The 20081-nt window shown below is 37.5% G+C and overlaps 1 protein-coding gene across 2 annotated transcripts; it reads left to right on the top strand.

Moving 5' to 3' along the window:
- Positions 1–742: 742 nt before the first annotated feature.
- Positions 743–19527, top strand: RBM24 (RNA binding motif protein 24). 2 transcript variants are annotated; one of them, XM_070940688.1, is made up of 5 exons: positions 743–1391; positions 1526–1729; positions 2662–2785; positions 7171–7225; positions 16936–19527. In XM_070940688.1, the coding sequence occupies exons 2-5, from the start codon at positions 1562–1564 to the stop codon at positions 17273–17275; spliced, it is 687 nt and encodes a 228-aa protein (XP_070796789.1). In that variant the 5' UTR covers positions 743–1391; positions 1526–1561; the 3' UTR covers positions 17276–19527. The 2 variants fall into 2 exon arrangements, with proteins under 2 accessions (XP_070796789.1, XP_070796788.1); XM_070940687.1 differs by having other exon boundaries at positions 744–1391; positions 1523–1729.
- Positions 19528–20081: the final 554 nt, after the last annotated feature.

Here is a 20081-nt window from a genome sequence, read left to right on the forward strand (position 1 = left end):
AAAGTCCAGTTGCCTCTTGAAGAAGCACCTTTGGGACAAGCATGACCTGGATGACTGAGAATCTCCATAGACGTTAAGAGAAACTAGCTTCCCTCTTCCCTCTCTGTCTTTAGCTCATCTAATGGGCTGGGACAAGGGCTGGACAAGGGCTGAAACTGATGTTTCCCATTGGGAAATGCCATTGCAGGTTGCCTCACTTTTTCACTTGGTGGCTGTGTCCATTTCCCTTTCCTCTTTGACAGGCGTGACAGGACAGAGCAAGAAGTGTCTCCTTAGATTAGGACGTGCAAGGGGGGAAACAGCTACGGATTCTGCTTGGTTCTTGCGTCATTCTTGCCATTGCGTCGTTGCGTTGACTGCACAGCCTTCCCTGCTCTCCTTCCCTGTGAGAGAGAGGGCAAGATAGCAGGAAAACAAGACTCTTTAACCCAAACAGCCACCTCTTGCCCACTCAACACTCCAAGGAGCGCCCCGGGGAAGCCAGCTCTCTCTGTCGGTCAAGGCTGAGGACTTCGCAGGCCTTCGGAGGGGCCCCGTTGGAAGAGACTTCCAGGCCAAGGCCGCCCCAGGCAACCAACCAATGGGGAAATTGGGAGCCCAACGCGCCTGGTGGGCACCAGATAGGGGAAGGGTGGCCCTAGGCACGGCACCAGACGGCGCAATCCCCGCCTCCTCCCTCAGGGCTGCCCGAGGTCGAACTTCTGCGCCCCGCCGTGCGCCTCTTCGCGCTCGCTCTTAAGGGAACCGGGGAGGGGGGGGAAGCCTGAGGGCTCCGCAACGGACGCCCAAAGAAGGCTACGTCGTGTGAGCTTTACAGGGAAGGCGGAGAGAAGGCGAGGCAGAGCTCCCGTTTGGCAGCGCCGTCAGCCAAGAAACGGGAACGACCGCTTTTCCCACAGGGCGCCGCTCAGCGCGCAGGTGGCGAGGCCGGCCGGCCGCTTCCTCGCCTCTCTCTCTCTCTCTCTCTCTCTTTTTCCCCGACGCCACGCGCTAAATCCACGCAACCGGGGTTTTATAACCCTGCCGGCTTCTCTCCCAGGAAGAGACCAATAACCGGAGGGGACTCCGCCTTGGCTACCCGCCCCTCCGAGCGGGGCGGGGAAGCGGGAGGGGGGGAGTGTGCGTGTGGAGAGGGGCGGCAGCGGAACGGGGAGCTCGCGCGTGTGTGACATTTGGGGACAAACCTTCGCCGGCGGAAGACTTCCCTGCACTTTCCTCGCCCCCCGCACCGTCTACCTCAAGAGCATCATCCGACGAGGCTTCCTGTTTGCCCTCGGAGCCCAGCTCAGAACCGCTCGGCGCGGGAGAAGGAAGGTTTCCTGTTCGGCGAAGAGAGTTGCTGCTGCTGCTGTTGCTGCTGTTGCGTGGCTGGGGAAAGCGGACTCCGGACGGTGAGAGAGAAGTTGCTTGGAAGCGGGCAGTTGGCGCCTTTAGCAGCCGGAGAGAAGAGGCTTCCCCCTCCCTCCCTCCGTCCCTCCCTCCCCTGACTTTCTTTTCCTTCCTTTTGTTGTTGGTCTTGTAGCAGGGGAGAGATTCTCTCGCTCGCTCGTGGGGGGGAAAGATGCACACGACCCAGAAGGATACCACGTACACCAAGATCTTCGTCGGGGGTCTGCCCTACCACACCACCGACTCCAGCCTCCGGAAGTATTTCGAGGTCTTCGGCGAGATCGAAGAAGCCGTGGTCATCACCGACCGGCAGACGGGCAAATCCCGGGGATACGGATTTGTAAGTCAAAAGGGACCGCCGGGGGTGGGGGTGGGGGCATGGGGTGGTGGTGGTCGCTGAAACAAGGGCGGGAGGGAAGGCAGAGCCGGGAAGGGGGGGACAGTAATCCCGCAACCTCGGTCTCTTCCCCCCCACTCCAAAAAAAGGGGGCTTGAAAAGATTGCGATCATTTGGTTGAAAGGTATAGAAGGCAGACAAAAAGGGTACATTTTCCCCAAACTTAAGCAACGTGTAAAACAAGGCACTGGAAAAGCAGCCTATCAACTGAGGGGGTCCCACAATTAGTATACGACCGACTATAGTGTTGTGGGGATATTTGTGGGGGGTGGCAATACTTTCTTCTTTGAAGACTATGTTGTGGGTGCTCCCTGCTATGGATATTTGCTTCATGCCTGTATAGGAAAACTTGCTAATAAAGTTTTGGCATTGGATAAAGCCAGCTGGCTGCAGACTGATAGGACATGTTCATATTTTTATCTACACTGGCACATGCTACTGTGTCACTGGCTTGGAATCCTGCAAACTTTCTGTGCCTCTGTTTAGGGAAACAGAGAATGCTTCGAATAGAGCTGGATTTTTTAAAGTGTTTATTGTATTAATTTCACACACACACACACAAACACACACACAGTCTCCAAAATTCCGACACTGAAAGATACTGCCTAGTTGTATTTTCATTTGGATGAGAGGAGTTTGTTTATTTGTTTATTTAACAGGCCACCCAAACACCTGTGGGCAGCTTACAACTAAACAATATATAAAAGAGTGCAACCAACTGTAAAGCAAAATACCGAAACAAAACAAGAAAACAAAAAGGGAATTCCCTGATCATTCTAATTTGAAAGAGTCCATCAGAAAGAGTATTGTTTTACGATATCTGGAAGGTTGTTTTGAGGGTCACACTTTTGATACCTTTGCTGTTTATTATCAAGGTGACAATGGCTGATCGAGCTGCTGCTGAAAGGGCCTGCAAAGATCCTAATCCAATCATTGATGGCAGAAAAGCTAATGTGAATCTTGCATATCTGGGAGCAAAACCAAGAATTATGCAGCCAGGTAATAACTGTGATTATTATCTTCTAATTTTAGAATGAGTGGTTTGCAAATGAACAGCCAAAAGTTCCCAAAGAACATAGTTCTGAAGCATTTTATCATCACTCAATTCTGTGATTTTAATAATGGCCAATTCATGTTGAGGATACTTTGTGTCAACGCAATACAAAACTTAGGTATTACTGGTTCAAATGTAAGAATTATGTCTAAGAGCCATAATGTCATGTGATTTGCGGCATGTGGGGCAGAGCTTCCTACAGCTGACATAAGACATTTGGAGCAGAAGATGAAAGGGGAATAAGTTACTTCTTCCCAGGTATATGTACCTGCTCTATGTAGAAAATATGGACAACAAAACAGCCCTTCTTTTTAAAAAAATGACTGTCCCTTTGCCTTGCTATGGAAACCCTCTCTGTGTGCACTAAAAGTGTAGTTCTAGTTGTCTAAAGAAGTTCTTGCACAGTCCTTTTCTAAATACTTGATTGATAGAAGTCCAGGAGACAGAAGGTGGAAATTTAGAAAGCGCTAACTTGAGAATGTAGAAAATAACATCACCGCCTTGTGCAAAACCTAGTGATTTCTGTAGATTATGCCCTTAAATAATGCACATAGGATTATGGTCTCTCTCTATATTTTGTGTGTATATATAGGGAGAGATTGATGTATATAGGAGTTCTTTCAAATATTCAACTTTCTTCTTTTTGATGAGTCAGTTACATGTGATGTCCCCTTTAATTGAAGAGTCTAATTAATTAATTGGACTAATTATTCAATTGATCAGAGAGTCTAATTAAATGGAGAATCATTCTGTTGTATGTGACTCAGAATATAAATTTTCTTTTAATATCAGAGTTAATATTTTTAGTACAATATTTGGTAGCATCGGCAGTCAACTTTTGATTTCTAAGAATCATCAAAACAAAGTGCTTCAAAATGAAACCTGAAATAGCTTCCAGTTTCTTTGTGAAACCAATCTTATTTTGCATTTACAATAATAGTCAGGAACCTGTTCTGGCACCTAGGCATCTCAAAAACAAACCAAATTTTGTAAAATCAATAATTTGCATAATTGAAATAACTTTTGATTAATAAGTTTACATTAATTTGCAGAACAACAGGCATCATTGGTGTGTGTCTTTTCTGTCTTGCCAAACGCTAACTTCCTGAGTTATTTCAGTTGTTTATTTATTTGATATTTCTTTTTTTATCAACGTTGTATTCCTGAAGTACTATGCTCTTTTTTTTTCAGCCAGGCTAGCTTCAACTTATTTATGGAAGTTTTTTTTTCATTACTAAAATCAGCCTCCAAACAAGATCAACATGTTTTCTGTTCATCACTGAGGTAACTAGGAATAACCATGGTCAACCTCTACCCCACATGTATACATTTAAACTCAAGATAAACAATTTGAAATTAAATAGTGGAGTTTAGGGATTTTTCAGGAAAATGAATAAATTATCACTAAAATTTAGTGGGTATAGACTTTTAAATAAAAAGTCACATGTATTTTCTCTTTAACTCATCAAACCTGTTACTGAGGACTTCTCCTACTGAAAGCACAAAGTCATCCCACTTACTTAGAAAATTACATGTTTAACCTTAATTCTTTTGCATCAATTAATCCTTTCGGTCATTCACTATAAATATATTACGGAATTGTTTAGAAATCACTTTGGATGAATGCATTCACAAGATGGCCACCCAGTTGCATTCTGCTTTCTAACTTACCTTATTTCTGCTAATTTTAATATATATAATGTTTTAATACTTTCTATTTTTGCTTTTTTTGTGCTGTAAGTAATTCAGAGTTGCTTGACAGTGAAATGGGCTTCATGTAAATTTAATAAATAAATAAAACAAGAATGCAAAATTAAAGATTTTTATTATGAACACTAAAACTAAATGAAAGCTAAAAATAAATAGTCAGTTATTTTGTCTTTATATTTAAGTTGTCTTTATATTTAAGTTCTAAATTAGGAAGTGCCTTCAACTATTATGGGAATATATAATATTGTATGTGTATCAGCTTTTAGCATTGATTCAATTCAGACTCATACCAATCCTCTGTTCATTTTTTTGCTGTACTGGTATGTTGTTCATTCTATACAACAGTTATCAATTTGGAGTAATTGATTCCATGAATTGCTAAATCAGAATTAGAACCCATTCGTTTGATACACATTTACAAGCCATGGTTTGTGCAAACTATGATTTGGCATGGTGAATTACCAAATAATTTTTATGGAACAAAATTACCTAAATTGAGGGAATACTAAACTGTAGTGTATTATATTTAAATAAATGCAAATGACATTAATTTAAATTTGCTTTTTATCCTGACAACACACAAGTCTGGAGCATTCAAAAACAGCATTAGCTTGAAAAAAAGTTGTTTACTTCTGGTTTAGTTAATAGTTTATTGAAACAAACTAGGATCAAACCAGTTTGGTACTGGTAAAAGTTCCCAATCTTCCAGCCTCAGCTAAGAGATTGGGAACATGAACATCCCTTTTTTTTTTTTTGTTGTCCTTCTGTCATTGGTTTTAACTATGATGTGGCATTGCCTCTTCACAGTCAAGAACTAACCAGATTAACACATAATAATATAATTCAGGTTCAATCAGTTATTTTGCAAAACTTCCTCTAGTTATAAAAAGATGACATAGATCACACCAGTGCAACTCCCAATTACACAGGAGTCATGCACAACAGCCCAAAACAGCATCGATGCACCCATATCAAGAAATTCTGCATTCCGGCAGAAGATTGTGAGATTTCACACATGGCTGCTGCAAGCTAATGAAATTTCAGTAAAAATGGTTTGAAAGAAAAGTTTTGGGGAAGGTAGGCCAATGTACAAGAGTTCCCAGGGCTGCCAGACACCTGACAAAATTGTCAACTTATTCCCTTTACCATATTTAAAGCAATCCCTAAAAGGGCAACAGAAACTTATACAAAAACATCTGTACAAAAAAAATTGTACAAAAACAAAAAAAATATCAAATACAGCGACCAGGTTTAGGAGACTGTGAACATTACGTCTGCCCCAAATTGTAATGATCTATGAGAAATAACAACTCTCTATCTTGAGGTATAATATTATTAATATTGCTGAAAGGAAAGATTACTATTAAGGCTGTGAACGCTTCAAAAATGATTCAGAGGAATTGCAGTACATTTCTGATATTTGGTAAAGCAGCCTGATTTTTTCACAGGTTTTTTATATGTGTGTGTGGGGGAAGTCGGTGTGGTTGCCTCCGTGGTTAAAATGCTGAGCTTGTCAGCTAAAACACTGGCAGCCCAGGTTTGAGACCTGAGCACTACATGATAGGGTGAGCTCCCATCCTTGCCCCAGCTTCTGCCAACCTAGCAGTTAGAAAACATGCAAATGTGAGTAGATAAATAGGTTCCCCTTCAGTGGGAAGGTAACAGCACTCTGTGATGTCATGCTGGCCACATGACCATGGAAATGTCTTCAGACAGCACTGGCTCAATGGCCTTGAAATGAGCACTGCCCCCTATAGTCGGCAACAACTAGCGGAGTAAAATCTGCAGGGACTCCTATTTTTTATATATGTGAGCTTCCAAAAAAATGGTGGTTGTTGTAAGAGTGTATTAACTTTAATGAGCTGACTAGTTAAACTTGCAGCCTTTATTTCACACATGAAAAAAGGTTCGTGTTTCAGTGAATTATTATTAAATTTATTTGCTGCCCATCTTGCGGTTTGAGGCGACTCTAAGCAGCAAATAAAAGTGAGGCTCTACTTACACAAGCTGAGAAGTAGTTCTTCCAAATTATTTTCAAATTGTGCAAAGGCTCAATAAAGGAGAATATTTTTAACTCAGGTTTGAAAGGAGGGGTCCTTGGTGCTTTCTGATGATGATGTCCTGATTAGCACTGATAATGTTGCCTAGTTTGGGTAATGAAACTTCTGCAAGAAAACAACCAAGTTCAGAGAGCACCAAGGAGCCTTTATGCAAAGTCTTATTTTACACTCTGTTGTATATACCAGCCATATTAATAATTTTTGGACCATGTTCAATCATGTATTTTTAATACTGGAAACAGCTAAATAACATAGAATTATTATCTGGCCTCCGTGCCTTGAAAACCAGGATTATTTATTAATTAAATGAAACAAAATGCATTCAAGTATCAAACATTTTCATGAAAGGTAAGTGACATTTTACCTGCTTTTCGTTAAAAATGATCCCAGGATAGCATTTATTAGAGTATAAATCTGCAACGCTTTGGTTATTGATGTGGAAGTCCCATTTAATTTCATAGACTTTAATACTCCATAGAGAGGTAAAAGATTGCCAACACAAAGTAACAATGCAACAGAAGGAGTACCAGTATACAGAATGTGCTTTGTTTTGTTGTTAGGTTTTGCCTTTGGGGTTCAACAGCTCCATCCAGCCTTAATCCAGAGACCCTTTGGGTAAGTCTCCTCTAAACCTGCTTTTTTTTTTGCAGTGGGAAACAGATAGCGTATACATATTAATGTCCTGTAATGTGACTGCTGGCAATAAAATTATTACTTTCTTTTTTCAAATATGCAGATTTAAAATGCCCTTGCTTCCTTAATGGTTTTCCAATAAGCGTTAAAGCTGGGGGGATGATGCCCAGTATCCTTCACTGAAGCAGTCCTGTGCTGATAAAATAATGTGGGGAAACCAGGTCTGCCTGTAATCAGCACTCCAGTGTACCCCCAACAATATATTTTTCTTTCTTAAGCTAAACTCAATGTTATTTATCTCTTTCTAATCTGACAGGGATCGTTTACAGTTAAGATAACTGATGAGAAGGATATGAGGTGGAATAGTTCTGTTTGGAATTAAACTCTGTAACCAGTAGACTCAAAACACACAAACAAGCTAAAATGGTGATTAACGATGCATGTATGTTTTCTTTCTATAGTCCATAGATATCAGTGTGGTTTTTTTATTTATTTATTTATTGATTACAGTAATGAAGTGGTGTTGATAGCTAAACTGTGTGCTTTTGTTTAATTGAAAGAGCTGTAGTGAAAGTTTTTGGTGGCTTTTCCATTTTGGTTTTTGTTGAGGAGTGTTGACTTTGCGAAGGAGCAAAAAACCCTCTCTTTTTTTCCCCTCTTGCTTTCAAGCTGTAGCCTGCGACTTATTTATCTTCTTTTTAACCACATTTTGTAGTGATTGCTAAATTTGTGTGATACCGTTTTATTTTCTTTTTTTAAAAAAAAGAAAGCTCAACATTGCTTGCATGTTACATTTTTTTTGTTTTGTACTTTGGGAAGGATGTGGAGCTTTGTGTTATTAACAATATGCGTCCACTTGCACTTTCCCATTAATGATTTTGTTTTCATCAGCTTTAACTTACAGTATTCTTTAAATATGTGCTACTTTTAATAGAACTTTGGTTGTTTTTTTTTAATTCAACATGAAACTAGAAAAGGAATCTGCTTGAACTCTCTTTGCGCTCTTTTCTCCTTGCTAATCCTTGCTAAGTAAAACTCATGGTGAAACTGGAGAATAGTTTTGAAATACTATAACTTATTACCATGAAACATTAGCAGCAATAATTGTATTTAGCCAGCTGAAGACTGAAAAAGACAATACCCGGATTTACATATTACTGTGTTCGCACAACACGTTGAGCTATAAACTAGCCAACCACTTTTTAGTCAAAGTCATAAAATGTAGTTTACAAACTATAATTACTGAGTTTATTTATAATGAACGACATTATGATTTGGTGTGATGTGTAAATCCAACCTGTGAGTTGATGCCCTATAGTGGAACTCTGATGATAGGGGCCTGGACTATAATGGAGAACGGAGAGAGAGAGAACTAGAGAAGTGCAAAATGTTGTGCCTTTTCAGATAGCAATTTTCACCAATTTGGTGTCCCCAGATAAATTGACATATTTACAGGTTTGGGGGCTGGAACAACAGAGACTGTTGGGAAAGGTAAATTTGCTAGCCTTTCATCCATAGGATCATAATTTCTGGAGTTTCACTTGATGCAACACTGGATCCAGTTCATTGCCTGCGATTATATGTAATTTTCTTGATAATTTTTAAATGCCTTAATTTCCCCAACTATTTGTCAACTTAAGGGAAGTAAAGATGTAGAAATGTTAAATCTGTCTGCCATTAACAGAAAAGCTAACTGCATACATAGGAGAAACAAGGGAGTAGACAAGTAAGATAAAGGCTTCAAGATACAAAGTTAAATAGACTTATAACCATACAAACTCTTATACTAAATCTTCAGCCCATTTTTCTTCTTGAATACCAATAAGCAACCATACAAATCTGTTAAGAATACATAAGGTTTTGCTTCCAAAATTGTGATATTTTAAAAACTTCATACTGTAACCACCATGTCTTAAATTGGCTTTTTCATTTCTCTTAAAAACAAAATTTTTAACATGTTTTAGCTATTCATCAAAATAAACACCTACCTACTTCCTTAAGAGGTGTTACTGTTCTAAATCAAATATTTATACAGTACAATTCACCAAAGCAACTAATTTTATCTAAATAAAGAAGAAAATTATTTTCTATCATTCTGACAAGGGTCACAAGACTCTTTATTTTCTCTTTGCAACTAGAGAAGTGTGCAAAAAAGAGGATTTTTTTTCTCCCACATTGGTTCTCCTGACACTTGCTATTTTGTGAAATTGCAGCTTCAGGAGGACCATTCATGCTGGGATCATAGTATGGGAGGAAAGATTAATTTCTCTTCCCTGCAATGTGGTTTGGCATTTAGCCAGCCTATTGAGAAGGATAACCGTATGCAAAATGCCAGTGTTTTGTAAAAGAGGGAAATTCAACAAGTATAGTTTGGCATACAGCCATGGAGATGAAAAGCCAAAAACTACTTAGTTAAAGAAACTACTTTAAGTAACACAGTTGCATACTTCTGTATCAAAAGTTAAGTCCTCTAAATTTAATAGAAATTGCTCCTTAGTAAATAAGTAAGTAAATAAATACTTTAAATATCTCAAATTGATATTTTAGCTATGTTGCAGTCCATCAACTTATGTACAATAAGGCAAGGTCTTCTGTTTTGTCCATTTGTACACTATTCTACGGTTCATCTATATTATGTAGATATTATAGATGCTTACATTGATTTAGTGGCATAAATAGTGGTGTCATAGTCAGCATTCTTGAATATCTATTGTATGTTCATCAAGTAAAGAGAATAAAAAAGTGCCAGCTATAGAGTATATGATTTCATATTTCCAGAACCATTTCTCCATTGAACTGAATGGCATGGCGATATTTGGCCTCAGAATTTTTTTGCATACCAACTAATGTTGCTGTGCTCCAAAATAACTGTCAGATCAGAAACATTACAGTATAATAATAAAGAAAATTTTTTTAAAAAAATTTGTAGGATAGGGTTAACCTCAATAAAGATTTTATGATATAATGAGTAGTTCAGAGACTATTTTTAAGATAAATTTCAAAACATCTGCTGACTAGGTGATATTATAGTATGCAGAGATAATGATGGATCTTGATACAATACCTTTTTCTGATAAGATGAAGGATCTGGGTTGCAAATATACAGATGTCTATTAGATGACAGCAAAGAAATATCAAAAACGCAAAATCTTTGTTGTCACTCAACAGTCACCAACATCACTGCAGATGGATATCGTAGCCCTATTTTCTCCCATGTTCTCCAATCCATTGTTCTTGACATAATGGTTGGTGCTAGTTATATATTTATAAAATCTTTATTTATCCAGTTTTATCTTACTGTTTCATCACTAAAAAATAATCCTATTTTATTCTAGGAACTTTTAAATATATAAAACTTTATTTGCTCAGAATTTTAATATTTCTTGGAATACATGTGCAAAATTGTAATTGCTCCACATGATGGCCTGTTAGATTTATTTGAATATAGTACGAGTTGTTCAAACAGCCTCCCTCATCCCTTCTGGGTGTGCCCAGAAATGTTAATAATAAAAAACAATAATAAAGTTTAGCTACTATATTTTAGGGTTACTTTATTTTGAAAAACAATATATCCTTTACCTGGGTCTTAAACTGATTTTTTAAAATAACTTTACTAGGAACAGTGAAATATTTTTAAAATTAAAAATGATTTTTTTTTATCCAGTGATTTTTTTTTCTTTCTGATTTCTTCATTTAATGCCTACATTTGTATGTTACAGAAATATGTGGTACCTTGTGACAAAAATAATACTTTAAACTATATGAATCTGTGCTAACATTAACTTCATGGAAGTAAGCCAATATCTTGGGTCACCATTTTCCCCATCCCAAATCGTAACTACATGACGGTTTGGCTATATCTTCATACCATAAAGTTGGCTGCATTACCTCAGTAACCACTAAACGATGTTTACAAGCAATAAGAAAATTATGTACTGTGGTCACCTAAGGTTATATAGCCAATGATGATATAAACAGTTTGCATTTTTTTTCTTCCATCACCAGTAATTCTCCTAGTTACCTTTCCAGAGGTTGCTCAGCTCTGGATATATATTTTTTTTACACTTTTGTAAAAACATAAACCCCAAATGCAGACATCCTGTACCCTGAATGGAATCAGAAGTGCTGAAAGCAGGATGGGAGAAGTGTAATTCTTCCCCCGTGTTCTTTGTTTCCCAAAATAACTTCCTGCCAGCCCTGAAGGGATAGAAAACAAACCAGAGCAACAGAGATAAAACTGAAGCAACAATTTGGGGCTACTCCTGCAGCCTTGCTACTTTTTCAGTGGTTGTTAAATCTAAAGCAGTACAGTGGCATGATTGTGAATAGGTGATTGAGTTCAACAGATTTGATAAGGCTTTCTGCTTTGTTGAGTTTCAAATATTGACACAGGTTTCCTTTCATATATGGACAAAGCAGGGGAGGGGTGTTGACTGGTACGATGGGCTCATATCATGAGTGTTGTCTATAAGAGTGCCAGGGAGATTCCTGCTCTGTTTTTTGTGTCTCACACATTGCTAGAATCGAGATAGGTTCATTTGGAAGAAGACACAGAGATAGAATGACTCAGATTTATTCACTGAATGAGTCAGTTTATGTGTAGACTTTATTTATTTGACATTATTTATATGTTGGGCCCACATTGAAAGATTCTCGGTAGCACACAGCAAATAAAAACATCATGTTAATGGTCCCCAAAATAAAATAATAAAATCAGAGGTAATCATCTCTAATTCTGAAACGCTGCGGACTTCATAATCTCCCAGTGCAACTTACAGAATTGGGCATTCAAGCAGGCTCCAAGCCGATGAAATTCAGTGATTTGATGCTTAATTGGATTAATTAAATTTGACTCATATGAAAACAGGTTGGAACCTACATCTAGTTCTTCTGCAAATAATACATTCAAAAGTAAAAGTAAAGTGCAAACTTATTTTTAGTTAGGTTTATACAGTGTAATGAGTAACAATTAATTAAAAGAATAATAGAAGTAAATGTTTCCAAAATTTTCCTTATGCCCTGTTAAATTCAAAAGGCAAAATCCAAAATTCTGGAAAGAGGCTAGGTCATTCTTATCATAATAAATCTTAGCTTTACTGTGATGTTGGTGCTTTTATACATGACTGTCTATACTCTACCGGAAATCTGTTACCACTTAAATATTCTGATTCCACTGCAGTTATTGTGGAAATGCTAAATGCTTTAAAGGAAGTTCTCAATTTACAACCACAACTGAACCTCGAAACTTTTGTTGCTAAGCGAAATAGTGAGTTTTGCCCCATGTTATGACTTTTCTTGCCACAGTTATTAAATGAATCACTGCAGTTGTTATATTAGTAACACTGTTGTAAAGTGAATCTGGCATCCCTATTAACTTTGCTTGTCAGAAGGTCACAATAGGTGATCACATGATCCCAGGATACGACAACTGTCATAAATATGAACCAATTTCTAAACATCCAGATTTTGAACATGTGACAGGCAGGATGCTAGAACAGTCATAAGTGTGAAAAATTGTCATAAGTAACTTTTTTCAGTGCCATTGTAACTATGAATGATCACTAAACAAGCAGTTGCAAGTTGAAGATTACTTGTATTAGCCTGTTGTAAGTTAGCCCAAAGTATTAACTTTGTGATAGTATTCACACACGCACAAATATTTAGATCAATATTATTAATCATTGAATTCAGTAGGGGTTGAATTCTGAATAAAAATGCAGAAGATATAGTTATATAACAAGTTCAACACTCACATAAAAGTGAGTTCTTTCGAAAGGAATGAATCCAGATTTTACAGTGATATATTGTAATATGCATGTTTTCTCAAAAGTGAAACCCATTTAGATTTTTTCAAATGGCTGACTTAAAAGCACTACTTACCAGTCCTTGAGCCAGAAAAAAAAATACTGGCATAAAATATGATGTCCCCACTGACAGAGCTTGTCCTGACATAGACACAAAACTGGAAAATGATTCTATCCATATTTATGGTACAGAGATTATGTTAAGGGTTGGAAGTCCCTCCAGCTTTGTTTCCCCCACCTCCTAATACACAGTCCACCATGTCACCAATAGGCATGAAAGTGGCCATCAGTTACTCTCCTTACTGTACTTTGGGATAGGAAAGAACCTGGGTAGGCAGCAAGTTTTGACAATGGCTGGATAGATACCTTTCGCAATCCATCAAAACTCAACTCTGTTTTTGCCTTTCTGCTCTACAAGTGAATTCAAAATGAGCCTGAAAATTGTCTGCTAGAGTCCTTCTGTAGTTTAGCATTCTTACAGAATAGTACTATTCCAGAATACTTCTAAACCCATAAAGGGCTCCAGACTCCTAGACATGGTTTCAGAACTGCTCCAAAGAACATGAAACCCATATTTAAAAGCAGCCTGAACTACAGCTAACAGGTGTGGGGAAAAAAACAGAAAGACAGCTCTCTCTGGCCACCACGCAGCTGCTCCACCACTACTGTCGGTCAGCTGTTATTCAGACTAATCCAGGACTCTGATCCGGGGAGACCCCCGTTTGAAAAAAAAATGGGGTAGCCTATTTCCTAGAAAAATTGGCCCTAGAAGACAGAATGGTCTGCCCATACCAGCTTCAATTGCTGATACATGGTGAGTTTACCCTACTCTCTTGGATCACCTTGGATAGTAAAATGCCTGCAGCTGTATCTGTGATAGGTCTTTTTAGGGTATGAGGGAAAATACGGTTTTAATTCCAGTACAGCTAAAGATGAATTAAGGCCTCCTCAGGTATTTGTTGGGGATCAAATACAATGTAATGCCATGAGGACCCAGCACAATATATACAATCTAAATCAAAAATCTTATTTTTGTTATTGCTTGATAGAAGTAAGGAAACACTCTGTTCAGTAGGGTTACTGGCATGTAAGTGTGCATTTATAGTAATCTTGAAGGAAAACCGATGAGTTTCAGTGCCTATTTCTAATGTACCAAAGAAAACTACCTTTGAAAAATCTGGAAAAAGGTGCAGAATCCAGTGTTTCTCCCAAAAGTAAGTTCAGAAGAACATTTTTCAATCTATTGTACAAAGATGCCTGAACAACCTAATGAGAAGCTGCTCTTTAACCTTTTGACCTTGAAGAACATAAAAGGAGCTAGCATTTTAGTATCATGACAATCTCTGCATGCTGGCGTTTCCAACAGATGGACGTTTACTTTGGCCTTATAAAGCCATTTTACTCAGCTGGAAGCTCTTGTCGCATGACAGATGATCAAAAATAGACCCACTGCAGCTTGTGCTGTCAATCATGTGAGATATGCCATAACAGTGGGCGCCTGAACAGAGTGCATGCATATTGTAGGCTACAAAGTTCTAAAGGGGTAAAGTTTCATAATTCTCCCACCTGTTAGTTTCTTGACTTAATTGAAACAAATTACAAGAGCTTGAATACATATATTCATCATGATATTCTAACAAGGAAACAAATTTAAAATCCATGCTGATGATGCTTCTGTCAGAACAGAGCTATGACTTAACTATTATAAAGTGATCTGCATGTGTCTTTTAAAGATCATCTTAAGTATGATAGAAATGATCCTTGGCAATTGATCTGTTTTTAAATTAGCATTATGATCAAATTACTATATGTATGGTTTATATCTATTTAAAACCATATAAAAACAAAGCTATTATTGACTTTAATACCACATATTTCTTTACAGAATACTCAATATAAGAGATGAATAGTTTTTGCTGTATTTTTAAACAATTCTTAAGTGACAGTCATTATTCTGTTCAACAACCTCTTCTTATATGCGTCCCTAATGTGTTGCTTTTTCCCTATCCAGGACAGTAGGAAACTAACGATGCATTTTTGTTACCGTAGTTAAATCTTTAATATTGAGTTGTAGGCATTGAAGGGGGAGTGATTAGTTTCAAAGCAAAGCTGTATGGATTTTAAGTCCAAAAAACTACTTTCCAATGCAGAAGTACTATATAATTAAAAACAATTTTTGCTTGGCAACATCATATGAACATTGGAAATAATTTTTATTTCAACGCAGCTGTATTAATTTGGTTATAATAGGATGATCAAGCGGATGTAATCTGTGCAATAGAGAGAAAGGAAACTTACAACATTGCATGAGAAGCTGAAAGCTTTAATTCTGCATCTGAAGCTTTGTGTGTGTGCGCGCGCGTTCCCTGGATCTTATAAGAATTATGCAGGAGAAAAAGTTTGATTTCCTGATAAAGTTTTAGCTGCAAGTTAAAACTTTGAAGAAGATTCTGTTTATTCCAAAGGTTGGATACATAAGATACAAGAGTAATAGGTTGGATAGATAAGATACAAGGGAGCAATCCATATACATATAGATGGGGAATTAGCAACTTGTCTAGCTGTAGCAACAAGCAGAGCTTATTTTAAGCCATGCAAATTTATTTAGAGATTTTTCGGCAAACCATTATTTTTCAGCTTCACCCTTCTATGCATAATTACCATGGTCTCCATTACCAAGCCATTTGTAAGTAATCCTGAGATAATACATGAAGCTTTTGGGTGTTGAAAGCACCGCAGAAGTATTGTTATCTATACATATGAGAGCTTTATTACAAATATCAACAGTGGCCTGCTTGTGCTTCTAACGGTATTTTTTTTTTAAAAAAAAGGTAATGTTTAATCGTAAGGAGAATATTGAAGTATGTATGTAATAACAGCAAGGTTGTTCCTCAAAATATGTTTCTCCTTTTTTTTTTTTATTAAACACTAGATCTACCTGAACATAATTCTACCCCAGCTCTCCCTATTTCCTTCCAAAGCTATGCCTTATATAGAAATAAGGAAGCTGGCACAGGATTCCGTGGCCTGATATGTCATAACAGGTTTGACTTTCATGGCCTTACAACCTCTTCAGAAGTGTGATGCACATCTACCCACATCTACCCAGAGGTCACTGTCATGTATTTTAATGGCATCTATGTAGCTTCCCCTCAATAGCCTTTTGTGACGGAGTGAATTGCACTATAGTTCGTTTGACAAGTGTGATTCTTGCTGTGTTTACCACACCTGTGAACTTCTATTTAAACTCCTTTTGTCGCCTGTGGTTTTTTTTTATTTATTGTTTTTTAATAAGGATGACTGAAGTTGCAGAGGAATTAATGTGTGCATAGCAATTCAAGTAGGATTGCCACAATACAAAACATTTATTACCCTACATCAAATACATTTGAATAATGTGGGTAATGCAATGAAACAAGAAGTCCTGTCAGTATTGGACCATGGAACTAAACATGTAGGTTACCAAAATATATATTCTAAGGAAAGAGTCATATAAACTCTCAGTATATTACAATTCGTAGGGGGAAAACTAGTCACTTCTCTGTGGCTATGCACCCCATGTCTTACAGCCCTAAACCAGGATCCTTTAATTTTTCTTTCAACAAATGTACATTTTAAGATTATCAGTATTTTAAAATTAGTAGTGTGCTTTTATAGCAATTCTGATCAGTGTTGTTATGTTGGCATTAACACTGTGACGCTATTTTTTTTTAAAAAAATACATTTTCATCAGTGTGTCTCCTTTTTAGCTTGTAAGATGATCGCTGAAATTAGTTATTGTGGCAACCCTATGCATATAACAACAACTAAATTTGAGTTTGGTTTTTAGTTCTGAACCGGGGAGTGAGGTTTCCCAGTGGTCTAACTTTATCTTCTGTTTTTCAACAGGATCCCTGCTCATTACGTATATCCGCAGGCGTTTGTGCAACCTGGAGTGGTTATTCCACATGTCCAACCTACAGCTGCTGCTTCCACCTCACCCTACCTTGACTACACGGGAGCTGCATACGCTCAGTATTCTGCGGCAGCGGCTGCTGCAGCAGCTGCAGCCTATGACCAGTATCCCTATGCAGCTTCACCAGCTGCTGCAGGATATGTCACTGCTGGGGGATATGGCTATGCAGTCCAGCAACCTATCACTGCAGCAGCGCCTGGAACAGCTGCAGCTGCAGCAGCTGCTTTCAGCCAATACCAGCCACAGCAACTGCAAACAGATCGTATGCAATAGCAGATGGACATGGCAAGAAAGCATCCTTTGTTATTATTCCTATCAATTTACCTTCAAGCCTTCCAGTAGAAATAATTAACTTTTAAGTTATCCAGCTTTAAAAAACAACAACGCTACAATGCAATAGAATAGTATAAGAACAAATACCACTGTCTTTTAAAGCATTATGCCTCCCATAGAATGAATAATATTGTGGGATAAGGTATTGTAAGAATTTCTAAGCATCATCTTATCATGAAAGCATAGCTAAAGTAACCAAAAAAAAAAAGAAAGAAAGAAAAGAAAAGCTGATTTTTTAAAAATAAGGTGCATTTTACAGTATCCAGGGTAAAAAGTTCAGGTGAGCAATACATAACTATCAAGTGGAATATTACTTAAATATTGAAAGTGCTGGCTGTCATTACAACTTTTCAGTATGGCCTATTTTGTGTGAATGAGTAGAAAAATATTTTTTTGACGAATCTCATATTGGGCATCGAACAAACTAAGGAAGATAGCCCTTGGGAGGTGGGGGAAGGGTAGATAGCATCAAAGTTATTTTCTCATCTGTCCTCCCTATGAATGGGACTATGGAGCAAGTGGTGTGGAATTAAAGGGTGTAACAGCTGTACAGACAATCAATGACACAGCCCGTTCTGGAAAGAACACATCACTTGTTCTCATTTGATGAGGTTGTCACATTCTAATCCCTCTCCCCATCCTGTTTCACTTTTAGGGAAATTTTGACTGCTAGAGTCAGCTATTCTGATTCTAAAACAGGATCAGCTCTCTCCTACAACAGCTTTCTCCTTTTATTTACTGTATCTATTCATGGCTTGTGAATAAAGGCAGTAAGAAATTTGCTGAATTTAAATATTTAAGAACTGTACTAGGGAATGCTTTTTGAAATGAATTGTATACAAGTTAATTCCTATTTAAATATTTATTTGCAAAACATAGGCCTCTTCCATGCGGCTACTTGTTGAGACTGCAATTCTTCAAAGGTTAATTCTATGTGAGCTATATTGTGCCTTAATTGTAATGCTATTTAAAGATATATTTATTTTGAAAGTTGTACGATGCTGCATTCTAAAGAAACCCACTTTAGATGTGAAACTGTAAAATATTGTATTCATCTCATAGTGTAAGTTATTTAGCAGGTTTAGGAGTAGAATATAAAAAAATAATCTAAGCAATTAAAGATGCTGACATAGGTTTATTGTCTTCAATAAACATACCTTTGTAAGGGTATTTTAAAACTTTTGGAAAGATTTTGATCTTTAAAATGCTAGTTTCATGATTTTCCCACTGTTTCACTGACTGAATACCTGTTTTCTTGGATGAAAACTTTACTGGTTTTCAGTAAAGCTTACTTACTCTGAAAGATGTTAAAATACTACACATACCAATTGAGGAGTAAGACTCAATTTAAAAATTACCGTGGTGTATAATAGGAGCTATATTTATATCATTGGTCACACACATAATAACGTCTGCATAGGGCTGAATTGGCTGAACAATATGGGGAAAGCATGGTATTTGTCCAACCAGTCAATTTCCTGTAAAGACACTTTTGATTGCCCATGTGATGACTGAGTTGCAAATAAATAGCTCCAGTACCATAACAGTAATCCAGAGTTGAATTTTAAATCCCACTGATCTTGATGAGACTTTTTCCTCAACCAGGTATATTAATGATAAAGTCTGAAGCCCCAATCTTAAACACAGTATGTGCAAACACCTTAAAGGAATACCCATCATGTCTTTAGAGTGGGTTATTGGTGTTTTCTGCTATGAAAAGGGGTCATTTTTCAGTTTCATCTCTATATAGATCAACTATTATTCCTTAGCTAGGAAATGCTGCTTTCATTTGTCCTGTGAAACTGCAATAATTTGTAATTTTTATTCTTGACCTAAAAAGAAATTTAATATTTTAGACTGTATTGGAATCTTTTTATACTTGAACAATTTCATAAAAGGGAAGACAGGATAGCATTTTTATGGATTTCTCCAATGTCACTGGATTTATTTTGAATACTAGCCAGTGTTATATAAGATATATAACATGACTACTGTGCATGTTATTTATTATGTATATTGCTTTATAATGTTTCAGATCTTCTAATCTATACACTTGTATTAAAATAATAAAAATGTCATTGAATCCAAACTTTTTACAGTTGTACACAAAATAAGTTTCTTAATGCACCAAGACATCTTAAAATGCATTTCAGAATTCCTCTATTGAATAAACAGCTGGTTTTAAAAAGGTTGATGGAGACAAATGAAATGTTACTTGCTTTGCCTTTATTTATGCAGTGCTGTCAAATTAAATTTTAAACAAGTGCTATTACATGCAATGCATAATTAAGTTATGGAACATCAGCATGCCATTCCTCTAAAAATTGGAATCGGGCCTATAAATCCATAAAAAAACACTGTTCTTGTTCAGAAAGAAAATAGATTTGTTTTATCTTTGCATTTTCAAAAGCACCACCACTGAAATAATATGCACACTATTCTGAGTGTCTTATTGGGGCAGACAGAAATTAAATATTTTCTAAATCAGGGATCCCCAACCACTGGCCCATGCTGGGCTGCAGCCCATTCGGAACCAGCTGCGGAAGTGGTGGGCGAGCCTGTGTGATGCTGCATTTCTCAAAGTGGCATGCCCATGTGAAACCATCCCCTATTCCCTCCCTCCCGCTGCTACCGGTTGGAGATTGGAGATCACTGTTCTAAATAAATGGTCACAGATCTGTGTGTATCCATTTGATCCCACATTCCAAGATTACCTCCGTTGTGCTACAGTACCAAAAGAGGTAAA

Source organism: Pituophis catenifer, unplaced genomic scaffold (genome assembly GCF_029215685.1).
Source record: "Pituophis catenifer annectens isolate HBS135680 unplaced genomic scaffold, rPitCat1.0.hap2 SCAF_3, whole genome shotgun sequence".
In the NCBI taxonomy this organism is placed as follows: Eukaryota; Metazoa; Chordata; class Lepidosauria; order Squamata; family Colubridae; genus Pituophis; species Pituophis catenifer.